This window comes from Bubalus bubalis, chromosome 2, assembly GCF_019923935.1.
Source record: "Bubalus bubalis isolate 160015118507 breed Murrah chromosome 2, NDDB_SH_1, whole genome shotgun sequence".
In the NCBI taxonomy this organism is placed as follows: domain Eukaryota; kingdom Metazoa; phylum Chordata; class Mammalia; order Artiodactyla; family Bovidae; genus Bubalus; species Bubalus bubalis.
In genome coordinates, this window is record NC_059158.1 from 24,955,365 (window position 1) to 24,969,192 (window position 13,828).

Consider the following 13,828-nt stretch of genomic DNA (forward strand, 5'->3'; position numbering starts at 1 on the left):
CATGGGGGCGGGACCTACTTTAAAGAGCCGGCGAGGTTAAAAAGGCTGCATGTAATCATGGATGAAATAAAGTCCGAGAATTTTTGAGAAAACAAAATAGCAATTTTTTAATAAAATCTTTTTACTACAAAAGCGTGATCTGGAAGGCGGGAAGGCTGTACAGGCGGGAGACAGTCCAGGATCAGGGCTGCATCTCTCACTTCTTCCTCTTCTTGTCTCCCGGGGTCCCCTTGTTCTTCTTGCCCAGAATCTTCAGAAGGCTCTTGGACATGTAGTAGGGCCGGTCTGCTGAGCCATCATTCCGCTCCAAGTCTTCCACTAAGGCGCGACAGAGACCGTAAGAGCGAACCTTTGGGAACCAACCCCACTACCCGGGAAAATGAGGGACTAAGAGACAGCTGCCTGGTTTCCAGACTGCACCACCACCGGCTGGTTTGGGGCGCAGTTTTTGTAACCTATGTAATCGTGTCCTCATCTGTAAAGTAGGGTGAACGATACTATATTTCATAGCGTGATAAGGGTTAACGGAAAAAATACATGTCAGTTGCTTGACAGAGAGCCTGGTACACAGGAAACTCTGAATAAACGCCCACAGTATGGTAAGGAACTCCCCACTCACTACAGCCACCTGCTGGGAAGTCTCCTGGGGCTAATTTCTTCTCTAGTTTTTCTCGGGAACATACCAGAGGCCTCTGCCCTAGAATGCCCCTTCTCGGGAGAGCCCAGGAACCTGGGAGCGAATTCCCTCCGTTCTTCCCAAACACCTGCCCCGCGGATGTTAGAAGAGGCTCTGGCTCCTATAACTCACAAAGTCACTGTTTCTAGAAGCACCACATCTCCTAAAGAGCCTGAACGATCTTTTAAGCTGAGGAGAGGAGGTGGGGGGGCTGTCTTGTCACTCACAGAAACAGAGGAAGAGAGTGTCCACACACATTCCAAAAACACTGAAGAAGCCGCTGGCGATGAGGTAGGCCCCTAGGATGGAGACCTGGAAGACACAAGGCTCCTGATAGTGTTCCTTTGGAGAGTTGGAGAATGAGGTGGGGGCGGGGTGGATGGGTGAGAGGATGAGAAGGTATGGAGTGGGGGTGGGGATGGGAACGTGTCACTCACCATGATGGGCAGCCAGTAATAGTTGAGTTGAGGATTCTCAAAGTTTTTACCCAGACTGGGGATGCGACCCGTGAAGAAAAAGAAGGACAGGACCCCTATGGGAGAAATCTGGACGTCACTATCACTCCTCTGACGTCACCTCTTAAACTGTCCAGCACCCCTGTCCTCTGTCCCTGTAACTCCCTTCCCTGGTCCTTACCTACACCTCCAACCACCAGCAGCTTCCCAAAGAACAGTAGCAGGTCTGTGACTTTGTCCAGGACGACCACCCTGTATAAGGTGTTGGAATAGGTTGGGGATAAGAGGCCTGCCTGGGCTGAGAATAGAACTGGCTACATAATTTGCTGTGATAGATGCAAAATGAAAGCTGTTCACATTTCAAAATGGAGGTAGCAGAGATTAAACCAAGCTCAAGGCCCTTCTGAGCACAGCACACTTGTGGATGGGAGATGACAGGGGTGGGGTGGGGGGTGGGGTGGTGTCAGCCTGACCTGACAATGTTCCGCATGAGCAGCATGAAGGCGTTTTTGGCTGAGACACAGAAATTCTTCCCGTAGATGGCAATCTGGGTGAGGTGGCAATTTCAGAGTTAGCTGTGGTGAGCTCACCTGGGCCAGGGTGGGAGGTCAGGGTCAGGAGTGCCCAGAGCAAGGGGTTGCTCATGTAGTACACTCACCATGATGTATGCATTGCGGTTCAGGAACTTGATGAACTTTTCCAAACACCAGAGGCAGCACTTGAAGCAGCACAAGATACAGCGAGTCAATGGGTTCTGGGCTCCTGGGGGTAAGAAAGGCTCATGTTTGGTCACTGGCCCCTGATAGGCGCTCCTGCCCCATCAGGGATACAGCTGATTAGCCCAGCCTCGGCCAGCCCCCAGCCTCTGCTCACCTCTCAATTTGTGGTCAATGTATTCCAGGATGACCCGGGCTATCTGCACCAGGGTCAGGATGAGGGCTCCAAAGGCTAGTGATCCCGTGTGGTAACTGCAGGGAATTGGTGGTCAGAGGCAGCCCCAGGACCCCTGGGCCTCCTAGGTTCACAATTCCCATTCCTCTGCCCTGCACTTACCGGAGTGTGCGCAGGAAAGCAGAGCCCAGGGGAAAGGTAGGGATGTCCCGGGGCTTGTGGAAGGCCCAGTAAAAGGAAGCAAAGGCCCCAGCCAGGACACACTGGCCCAGGGCCAGTACCCAGTTGATGGTCCAGAATAGCCCCAGAACTGCATAGATTTGCAAGTTGAAGAGAGAACGCTGTGCCAGGCCTGTGGACTGGTAGCCCTGGAAGACGCACATCAGCCCGGGACAAGAGGAGTTCACTTGCTCCTGTGGAGGAGGGCAGAGGATGGAAACAGCCGTCCCAGAGCTGGGGAAGCCCGTTCCTTCCAGATTTATCTCTGGGTTCAGAGAGGGTTCAGCTTGCCTATTGTATGAGCATAATTTGCTTCCTTCAGTCTCCAGTCTCTGCAATAGCACAAGAGCTCCCAGGCTGTGCTGCTGTTGCGGCTCAGTTGTGTCTGGCTCTGTGACCTCGTGGACTGTAGCCCACCAGGCTCCTCTGTCCCTGGGATTTCCCAGGCACAAATACTGGAGTGGATTGCCTTTTCCTACTCCTGGGAATCTTCCTGACACAGAGATTGAATGCTTGTCCCTTGTATCTTGTGTGTTGGCAGGCAGCTTCTTTACCACTGCGCCACCTGAGAAGCCCTGTTGTTGTAACCAAGCCTTAATGGTATGGAAGCAGTGTGACCAGTGCCTAGCTCTCCCTTGGACTCCATCAGCTGTCCTCTTCCAAAGCAGCCTCTGCAACTTCAACCAAAACACTGTCTAGCAAAGTTGAACAGACTGGGTACCAGATGATACTAAGGAATTGTTCATTTTGCTTGGTGTGATAATGGTGTAATGGTTATGCTTTTTAAAAGTCCTTATCTGTTGAGATCCATCCTGATATATTTATTGATGAAATGGCACAGTGTTCAGAATTTGCCTCTTAAAGCTCCAGGAAAAAAAAAAAAATTGCAGGGGGTTGGGGAATGGGTGGGGAGACAGAAAAAGAACAGAAAGCTGAAGGTTATGGAATCTGAGTATGGGGATTCTCCATGTTTGTGTGTCTGCAAATGTCTCTAATAAAAAGTAAAAAACACAGACTTGTCTCCTAAAGCAAAGGTCCTAAAGTGGGACCTACTAAACTGCACATTAAAGGAAACTGTTGAAAAATGAAAAAAACAACCTACTGAATGGGAGAAAATATTTGCCAATGACACGATCAATAAGGGATTAATAGCCAACATATAAAAACAGCTCATACAACTCAACATAAAAAAGAAAAGCAAACACACACACACCTGATTTAAAAATGGGCAGAAGAACTGAACAGACATTTTTCCAAAGAAATGTGGATAGGCACCAGGCACATGAAAAGATACTCGACATTGCTAATCATCAGGGCACTACAAATCAAAACCACAATGAGATATCACGTCATACCTGTCGCAATGGCTGTCATCAAAAAGAATACAAGAGATGTTGGCAAGGATATGGAGAAAAGGAAACCCTTGTACACTGTTGATGGGAATGTAAATTGGTTCAGTCACTGTGGAAAACAGTGTGGGAAGTTTCTCAAAAAGCTAAAAATAGAACTACCATTATGACCCAGGAATTTCGCTTCTGGATATATACTACCTCTCAAAAAAAAAAAAAAAAGAAAACAACCCACTAATTGGAAAAGATCCATGCTCTCCCAATGTTCATAACAGCATTATTTTCATTTGCCAAGGTGTGGAAGCAACCTAAATGTCCATCAACAGATGAATGGACAAAGATATGGTGTATATCAATATATACAATGAACTACTACTCTGCCATAAACAGGAACATTTGCAGCAACATGGATGGACTTGGAGGATGTTATGCTAAGTGAAATAAGTCAGACAGAGAAGGACAAATACTGTATGATATCACTTACATGTGGAATCTAAAAAATACAACCAACTAGTGAATATAACAAAAAGATGCAGACTCATAGAGGACAAACTAGTGGTTACCAGTGGGGAGAGGGGAGCTGGATGGGGCAATATAACTACTTGGTATAAAATAAGCTGCAAGGATATATTTACAGCATGGGGAATATAGCCAGTGTTTCATAATAACTATAAAATGGGTGTGCCTTTTAAAAACTGTGAGTCACTATGCTATACACTTGTAACTTATATAATATTGTACATCAATGATACTTAAAAAATCAAACAAACAAACTTCTCTTTCCATGGGACTTCCCTGGCAGTCCAGTGGTTAAGGCTCCATCCTTTCACTTCACGGGGCTTGAGTTCTATCCCTTGTCAGGGAACTAAGATCCCACATGCCACATGATGCAGCAAAAAAAAAAAAAAAAAAAAAAAAAAAAACAAACCCAAATGTTTTTCCATAAAATGTGACAAAAATCTTGATAACTGTTGAAGCTGATTGTATGTTTGAAATGTTATAACAAGAGGGAAACTACTTTCCAGTTTTTATGTAATTGTGGGTTTGTGTCCGTTGCCCCCGCTAGGTCCTAAGCAGGTTGAAAGCAACAACTGCTTCATCTGGGGCTTTGTATAAGCAGTGCCTGGATTCTCCTAAGTGATCTCCCTCTCCTTTTTCAGAGTGCGGCAAATTGTGGGCGGGCTTCCCTGGTGGCTCAGGGGTAAAGAATCTGCTTGCCAATGCAGTAGACACAAGTTCCATCCCTGGGTCGGGAAGATCCCCTGGAGAAGGAAATGGCAACCCACTCCAGTATTCTTACCTGGGAAATTCCATGGATAGAACAGCCTGGTGGGCTACAGTCCATGGGGTCGAAAAGAGTGGGACACAACTGAGCAACTAAACAATGCCTGTGGGCACAGCCCATGGTCCCAGTTCTGATGCAGTGGCCACATGAAAGCTTTGACAGTAAATGCCCAGCAGTCCAGCCCCAGCTCCCTGGGAAGCTCACAGAGGCGAGTTTGGGGAAGCAGTTTCTCTCCCGGGCACCCAGGGAACCCACCTGCCTGTTGCCTAGAACAGTGTGTTCTGAGGAAGACTAAAATAACCTAAACAAAACCCACCTACAGATACCAGCTCTTACCAGGTGCCAGCCATTATGCTAGGCACTTTCATGTACCCAGTGTCCTTTCTCGGCTACCCTGAAGCACAGATATTAAGATTATCTCCATTTTACAGGTAAGTGAAGTGAGACAGAAAGGATGAAATGGTTAATGTTCCTCTGGGCAGAGAAGCATCCTGAGGAGGGAGGGCGGTGCTCTGGGATCTGCCTGCCCCAGGGCCTGGCGGCACAGCACGCCTCCTCTTCCAGCACAAGGGACGGGGGGAGGTGCTCCGTGGGAGATCTGGAGTCTGCTAGGGGCCTGCTGTGTGACCCTGGGTGAGCCCCTTGCCCTCTCTGGTCCTGTCTCCTCTGTACAATGAGGGGTTTGGACCACTTGACCTCTAAGGTCCCCTCAGCCCTCTTGACGCCCTCCACGACCCCCCCAGATCCTCACCATGGGGTCGCATGATGTATTCATGGGCACTTTCTCACAGCCGGGCAAACTGCTGTTGGGCGCCCAGAACATGTACTGGGGTTGCCCCGATGTGGCCAGGAATCCAGAGGGGAGTCAAAGAAAGCACGGTGACGGGGGGCCTCCACAGATCCCCTCCCCTCCTCAGCCACCCCTTCCCAGGCGCTTGAGCAGCTTGCTCACTGCACAGAGGGGCTGAAATTCAGCCTGTGCTTGCTCTTTCACAGCAGGGCTGTTTCTGCTGGGCAGAAGGGGTGCCTTCTTCCGATGGCACTAGTATTGCCCTGCCCCCAACCCCCAAGGGCTTCAGGAGGGGTGAGCCACGTGGGCAAAGGATACAGAGCGATTATAGCCCAGTAGGCAATGCAGACAAGTAGGAGGGCGAAGGTGACCAGTGGGTAGAACATGGTGGACATTATGTATCCTACAGCCCTGCAAGGGAGATGAGAGCAGTCCATCAGTCTACCCCCCTATCCACCCCATCCTCTCTTGGGGTTGACCCCGGCACAGGCCACACCTCTGCCCTCTCCGGGGCCTGCCCCATACCCCTAAGACTGGGCACATGGTAGGTGTTCACTGGAAGGACTGAATTGAATAAATCAGGCTCAAGAGAACTTTAGAGGAAACTAGAGTCACAGATGGAGAAGGCAATGGTACCCCACTCCAGTACTCTTGCCTGGAAAACCCCACGGACGGAGGAGCCTGGTGGGCTGCAGTCCATGGGGTCTCTAAGTCAGACATGACTGAGCGACTTCACTTTCACTTTTCACTTGTTAACCACCATGCTATGCTACCCCCTTTCCTCCACTGCCCTGCCACCTTTCCAGCGCTCCTTTTTCGGGTCCGCCCCTTTGCCCTCTGCCCTTTCTCCTTCCCAGGCAGGCCTGACCTGCTGGCCTCCTTCAGGAGGGCGATGGCGATGCAAATCCGCTGCCGCAGGAAGATGAGCATCAGCAGCAGGACGCCTTCGAGCACAGCCAGTATGATCACTGAGGGCAGACAGGGGGCAGAGGGGCCTGGGTCAGGGCCAGGGCAACTTTTGGGCAGCCAGTGGTTCACGGTAGGTGGGGCACTCACAGGCGGCTAGCCAGGTCTCCTGAACGTTTCTGTAGGCACTGAGGTCGGTGGTGAAGCCCAGCTGGGAGATGGAGGCGCCCTTGTCCCGCAGCACGCGGTATTCTTCCCAGCAGTGGTAGATGCCATACGCCAGCACGCCCAGCACCCCTATGATCAGCACAAACACCAGGGGCCCGGCCACCAGTCGTAGAAGCAGGATAAACAGCAGGCTTAGAACCAAAGCCACGCCTAGCGCACTGTGGGGAGGGAAACATAAGTGAGAGTCACCCCACATTGCTCGTATCTTTCCCTGTGTAAAGGCCCACAGATGTCTTTCCTCAAACCCCTAATGTCTCCAAATCAGAAGCACTTTACCCTCCACCCCCTTTTTCTTATAAATCCTATTGGACTTGGGATCCATTTGGACCCCTGGCTCCTCCTCCCCTGCCCAAAGATCCTGTTTCAGATAGTGGTCTAGGGGACAGAGAGGCACAGTGGGGAGAAAAGAAGGACAAGAGGGCAGAGGAACCTGGTGACTCACATAAGAATCCAATACCAGGACTGGGCAAAGTCTTCAAAGATCTTGACACTGATGTCACGGGCATTGAGGCTGTCGAGAAGACCACTATTGGAGAGAGACAGAGTCAGATGGGGCTGTGAGTGGAAAGGCGGGGTGGGACAGAGATGGAAGGGCAAGGGATTGCCCACCTGATGCTCTGGGAGATGGATGTGTTGGAGATCCCTGGGAGCTCAGGCACCGTACTATTGGTCCATGGGAAACAGCGCCCCAGAGCTGGAGGGAGAGAACCGGGGTCGGGGAGGGGGGTCCCACAGAGCTGACTTCAAAGTCTCTGGCCCCCCCCAGCCCTCCACCCCCAAACTGCTGCTAGGACAGGGTAGAGAAGGGCTCTGCACCCTGCAGAGGGCAGTTCTTGACTCCACAGCAGAAAGGGAGCTCCTGCCCCAAGGAGCCCAGTCCGGCTGCCTTCACTGTCTCTTCATGCCCCTTCCCCCATTCCCTGCCACTGCCTGGGTTAGACCCTCCTGCCTCTTGCAGCACCTCCACTCCCACCCCTGCCATCCTTCAATTAAACCTCTGCTAGAGTGCCTGAGAGACACGGCACAGCCGGGACCTGGCATTCCAGGCTCTCACTCTGCTAGACGCCCTACCCTGGAGAGTGTCCACTTTTGACGTTCAGGCTGTGAGTCCCCATCGTCTAAGCCCAGCCCCTTTCCTCTCCCCTCTGTTCCTTCGCTCTCCCTCCTCTAGAAATTCCATCCATTATGCCCCCTTCAGCTCCATCTTCATCTCCCCTCCTCCAGGAAGCCTTCTCACCCCGCGCCCACCCCTTTCCTCTGGCACCTATTACGTGCCTACAAAGCCATTTATCACCACCCTCACAACAGCTTTGTCATGCTTTCTTTGGCATTTACATTCTAAAGATAAGAAAACAAGGCTCAGAGAGGCTGAGTCATTTACCTAAGACCACACACCTGGAAAGTGCTAGAAATCAAACCCAGATCTATCTGATTCTGGAGCACTCATTTGGAGATACTTCCTATTGCACACACTGAGAGTTGGATATCTTTTCTCATGCTATAGTTAAAAAAAATTTTTTTTCCTATACTTTCCATGAGGTTTGCAGGATCTTAGCTCCCTGGCCTGGGATCCAACCCGTGGCCCCTCCAGTGGAAACACAGAGCCCTAACCATTGGGCCACCAGGGAATTCCCCTCAATTTTCTTTCTTTTTTTTTTTCCTGTTAAAAATAACATTCACTATTGGGGGGGGAAAAAAAATCAACCATGATCCCATCACCAGACACAGTCCCTTTAACATTTGGGTGAACGTCCTTCCAGTCGTTTCCTGTGCCTGCACGTAAATGCACATGTGTACATTCACCCATGTATGTTCTCATGGGAATCTCATGCAATTGCTTTGTGAACACCTCTGATCTCAGCACCTAGGAAGCAGTTTTCATCTTCACTTCATCTGTCCCTGGAGACTGGCATGCAGCAGGTGCATAATAAGCACTGGTGATCTGACTCCAGGATGATCAGCAGAGGAAAAAAAAGACCTGATGCCTGTTCCTATTTTGTTACAGAGCAGCTGTGTGACTTGACTCTGAGCCTGGTTTCCTCAAAAACCTAGGACTGGATGTTGTCTGAGAGAGGAATGTGGCTTCTCACCTGGAGTGGAAGGCAGGAGGAAACTGGGGCAGAGCTCCTGTTGCAGGCTTTGGAGTACTTGCTGGAGGCAGGGGAAGACAGACAGACACACAGACACAGAGCAGGATGAAGGAAGGAGTCATCTCCTTTCTCCCACCATGATCATCTCCCCCTCCCCCTCCCATCTTCCCTTATTATGGACGCTCCCTGGTGATGTTGGGGGCAGCCCTCACCATGTTCCCAGGCACCCCTGGCAGACAGAAATTCCTATTTGCTGCATAGAAGACCTGTTCGACCGTCTGTGAGAACTGTCCCGGTTCCACGGTCCATGAGGCCTCTGGGCAGGAGGATACACACACCTGGGGGCAGAAAGCATGCTGAGGGGCTGGTACCCAGACCCTGGGGGGAGGTCGGGGGACAGATGCAGGCCCCAGACTCTGACCTGGGGCGTGGGGCACTTCAGGCCATTCTGGGCGATCGCGATGATGTTAGCGTTTAGGACGCAGCTGAAGATGTTGAAGTATAGGAGATATGGTTTCTCTCTGTAGGAGAGAAGGAAACATGCATCAGCGCTTGGTCAAGCTCAGGGAGAGAGAAGGACTGCCAGGGCTGTACCTCCAGATGTGGCCAGTGTGACCCAGACACGCACCACCCAGCTCCTGACCCCATGAAGCTCAGCCCAGCTGGGGAGGTGTGGGAGACACCTGAGAGTTTCCCAAAGGAACTCAGCATTGCCACTGCTAACAGATGGTTAAGAGCTTGAACTCTGGAGCCAGATCATCACCCAACTTTATGACCCTAACCACTCACCACCTCATTTCCATCAGATGTGAAATGATAGTACCTGCCTCACAAGGTTGAAATGAGTTTGTGTGTGTAAAGTACACTGCCTGCCTGGAACATAGTCAATGCCATATGAATGTTAGTGTTTGTTTTTTTTTTTTTTAATATTTATATATTTATTTATTTGGCTGTGCTGGATCTTCATTGCAGTTATACAGGATCTGTGATTGTGGCATGTGAATTCTTAGCTATGGCATGTGGGATCTGGTTTCCTGACCAGGGATCAAAACTCGGCCCCCTGCATTGAGAGCATGGAGTCTTAGCCACTGGATCACCAAGGAAGTCCCAGCAGCTTCACTATGTATCAAGCGTCTACTGTATGCTGGGACTGATAGTGTTGCTTCTGGAATCATCCTTGTGTTTCAGAAGAGGAACTCCAAGTTCAGAGAGGTTGAGTCTCTTGCCAGAGATCACAGACCAGAACTTAGTGCAGATGGAGATGAAAATGCCCGTCTCTGAACTCTAAAACCCACGCACTCAACCATGACTCTGCTACGGCTGCTGCTAAGTCACTTCAGTCGTGTCCGACTCTGTGCGACCCCATAGACGGCAGCCCACCAGGCTCCCCCGCCCCTGGGATTCTCCAGGCAAGAACACGGGAGTGGGTCGCCATTTCCTTCTCCAATGCATGAAAGTGAAAAGTCAAAGTGAAGTCGCTCAGTCGTGTCCAACTCTTCGCAATCCCATGGACTGCAGCCTACCAGGCTCCTCCGTCCATGGGATTTTCCAGGCATGAGTACTGGAGTGGGGTGCCATTGCCTTCTCCAAACCATGACTCTGCTGCCTCCCAATTCTGGGTGTCTGGGAAGCCACTGGCCAGCAGTGGGGGCTGTTCTACATGGTGAGATTCAGGGAAGCTGAGGTGGAGTGGTCCCCTGTCCATCTCCTGTTGCACCTCCCTCCTGCCCTCTTTCCTGTCTTCATACTCACTTGTTTTCCCCGATCCCGCAATAGGCCCCCGTGGAGTTCCTGGGGTAGAGGACTTGTTTGGGGTCTCCGTACACCCAGGCTGCAGATAGAGACATGCAGATAAATCACCAGCAGCGGGGCACACGGACTTAAGAGGGAACAGCCATGGAACGGTCCCTCCCTGGGACAGTAATGTCCCCCAGCCACTGCCCCAGCTCTGCCCAGCCAGAAACTCACCCAAGATCCCCACGGCGATGTAACCCAGAATGAAAAGGAAGAAGAGCACACAGCAGATGATATCTGTGCAGCTCCTGGGGGAGAAATGAGGGAGACACCTGGAGAGGGGGTGCTGGGGTAGGGGGAGCATGGTCTGGAGGAGTCATGCTTTGGAGAGTTGGGGGGATGCTAGAAAGTAGGCATGGGTAGGTTTCATTTTACAACTTTTTTTTTTTTTTTAAGAAAAATCTTTTCCTGGATGGGTAAACTTTCTTCTGAGTTTTAACACAGGAAAGGGCACCATTCAGAAGTGCTCAGCTGGGTGAATCTTCCCAAAGGACACTTGCCCGTGTAGCTAGCTCCCAGCTGAAGACACAGAATATCACCAGCAGCCCAGAAGGCCCCTTGGGCCCCTCCACCCATGACAGTTTCCCCAGGGCCACCACTCTCCTGGGGCAGGAGTTTTTTCTCCCACAAGATTCTTAACAATATTCCAGTATATAGAAAGCAAAACCAAGACCCTGTCCACCCCCCTGTCCCCACCAGCACAGTGCCCAGAACTTACCTGTTCCTGATGGGGCCTCGAAAGGAGGGGTCATATTTGGCTGGTTTCCCTGAAGGGCAGGGGGAGGAGTGTGGGGAGTAAGACATTGAGAGGCATCTCTTTCCCCCAATTTCTAGTCTCTCCAAACCCCTCCCCACAGCAGGATCTACCCTAAGCCCTGTCCTAGGGCACTCAGGAATTTGGAGGGAGAAAGAGAAGGGCAGGGCTGGCAGGAGGGGAGAGCAGAGAACAGGGAGGGTGGGATCCAGGCTTGCTCAGCAACTTTGCTGCTCCCGGTGAACTCCAACCAGGAGGCCTTGGAGGTAGGGGGGAAGGGCGGCCTTTTATGGGTCATTTATGCTCACACCTCAAGGCTCTTCACCTCCTTCCTCCACCCTGGTTCCTTTCTCCCGAGTCTCTTCTCTGGCTGGGACGTGGGATTCTGTGTTCAATCATCTCAGTCGCTCTCACATCCCAGTCCTTGTCCCTTCCCCTCTCTGTACCCCCACTCAGGGTGGGCACAGTCCCTTCCATGTCTGCCCCAGCCCTTCCTTCCACTCTCTGGCCCCAGGCTGTGGGGAAAGAAGCTGGAGCCAAAGGCATCAATTCCCGTAGGACCTGGAGAGGGAGGAGACCCACCCCCAGCGCTGTAGACCTCCTGCCCTGAAGGGACCTTAGTCCCCAGCTGCCGCCAGTCTCCTCTCCGGGGGAGCGGTCAGGCTGACACCTGAGCCGGCAGTTGAGATTGCTGTGGCCACAAGTCCTGTTCCTGGTCCTCCCTGAGTACACACGGGGAGGAGGTGGGGCCAGGCTGCCAGGGTCCCATGTGGGACACAGGGGTGGGTAAGAATCTGGGAAGGGGTGTGGCTCCTTCTCCCAGGTGACCTGGACTCTGTCCCTCCGTGGTTCTGGGACATGATGTCAATGATTGACCCAAAACCTCTCCAGGAAGTCTATGGGGCGTCCCCACTGCTCCCTCCCCTACCTCCCTTCTGACCAAGCCTTGCCTCGGGGAGGTCCCTCCCTTGGGGTTCCCTCCTTGCCGGACCAGGGCAGGCCCCTGAACCCCAAGGACTCTCTGCAGGCAGGCCCTCAGCCCTCACTGCACACAGGGATCCCAGAAGCTGGTCCCCGTTTCCTCTCCCTGCAGATTCCCCCACCCTGCCCCCACACTAATCCCTGGGACCCCTGGGGCAGGCTCCCAGCCTTTGTTCCTCACAGACACTCTGGAGACAAGCGGCCTCCTTCCTCCCCAGGCCTTACCCTTCACAGGAACCCCAGCAGGCCGCTGCCTCTTTCCTCTGGGCTCCCTCCTAACAGGGATCCTGGAGGCAGGCCCCCAGCCCCCTCTCCACCAACATCTGCAGCTCCAACTCCTTACAGGGGCCCTCAGCAGAACCCACTCCCCCTGCCATTCCTCACAGACCCTGGCAGGCAGACCCCAACACCTTTCCCCTCTCGGAGACTCAAGAGTCCCGGCTGAAACATCCCCTCTTCTCGGGGACCCCAGCTGTTCCTCCCCACAGCAGCACAGAGCCTGGCTCACTCCTCCAGCCCCTGAACTCCTTCCCCTGCTCAGGACCCTGACCCTGACTCCTTCAGGCTTCATTTCCGAGGGCCCTACTCCGAGGGGGCCCCGGAATCCAGGCGTGACATTACCCTCTGCTCCCAGGGACTCCAGCCTCCCTCCTCATGGAGATCACAGCTTCACTCCTCAAAGGCTCCCAGCAATGGTCCAGTCCCTGAACCCCATACTCCTCCAAGAACCCTGACGCTATCTTCTTTCTTCCATCATCTGTTTCCTGGGTCCTCCCCTTGGGGACCACGACTGCCCTCAGCTCCTCTCCTTGGGGTCAACCCAGCCACCATTTCCAGAGCAGGCCTCCCCTCCCTGACCGGCTCCGGGCCCCTACCCCAGCCTCACCGCCCCCAGCCCTCCGCCTCACCGTAGGCCTCCTTGTCCTGGTCCTGTTTTCCCCCCATGGCTCAGTCTCCCGGAGTGATTGGAGCCCGGGAGACCTGGCGGCTCACCTGCCACCAGCCCCGCCCTCTGCACACGTCACAGCCCCTCCCCTGCCTGTGGTCCCCGACACACTCCAGTTCCTCCTGGACTCAGCTGAGCGCTGAAGTTGGAGTGCAGGAAGGAAAGCCTGGGATGTGGGTCAGGTCAGGGCTCATGGACCATGGCCTGAGGAACTCACACACTCTTAAGAAAATCCTTTAGAATTCTGTAAACTACTTCCAACTGTAATATAGCCACACCCGCACCCTCCTACCGGAAATGTGGAGATGAGACCTACCCTAGACTCTGCCCCACAGTAATCCCCACAACCTTCCCCTGGAGGGCTATCCACACCGGCCACACCTGCCCAGCCCCCTTTCCATCCCCTTTCTGCCCCTTGGACCCACATTCCCTCGGGCTGTGTGTGCTTTTCCGCCAACAATCAC

At 52.6% G+C, this 13,828-nt stretch overlaps 1 protein-coding gene across 1 annotated transcript; it reads right to left on the bottom strand.

Annotated features, from left to right (window-relative positions):
* Positions 1–80: 80 nt before the first annotated feature.
* Positions 81–13,458, bottom strand: SLC44A4 (solute carrier family 44 member 4). The gene is made up of 21 exons (XM_006041884.4): positions 13,327–13,458; positions 11,402–11,450; positions 10,858–10,931; positions 10,642–10,720; positions 9,311–9,410; positions 9,102–9,227; positions 8,890–8,950; positions 7,409–7,493; positions 7,242–7,325; positions 6,722–6,957; positions 6,534–6,633; positions 5,984–6,076; positions 5,627–5,729; positions 2,185–2,435; positions 2,005–2,099; positions 1,790–1,893; positions 1,605–1,678; positions 1,313–1,383; positions 1,114–1,208; positions 904–988; positions 81–318 (listed from the first exon to the last, which is right to left on the bottom strand). The coding sequence occupies exons 1-21, from the start codon at positions 13,361–13,363 to the stop codon at positions 197–199; spliced, it is 2,124 nt and encodes a 707-aa protein (XP_006041946.3). The 5' UTR covers positions 13,364–13,458; the 3' UTR covers positions 81–196.
* Between the last annotated feature and the right edge of the window lie 370 nt (positions 13,459–13,828).

Bases quoted from the DNA above. Each gene is read 5' to 3' on its own strand.
- SLC44A4 (XM_006041884.4), bottom strand. From the start codon at position 13,363: ATGGGGGGAAAACAGGACCAGGACAAGGAGGCCTACG. The intron at 6,958-7,241 runs GTGAGTCACCAG...CCCTCCCCACAG, and splicing joins TCCTGGTATTGGATTCTTAT to TGCGCTAGGCGTGGCTTTGG. The intron at 6,077-6,533 runs GTCAGGCCTGCC...TCTCCCTTGCAG, and splicing joins CTCCTGAAGGAGGCCAGCAG to GGCTGTAGGATACATAATGT.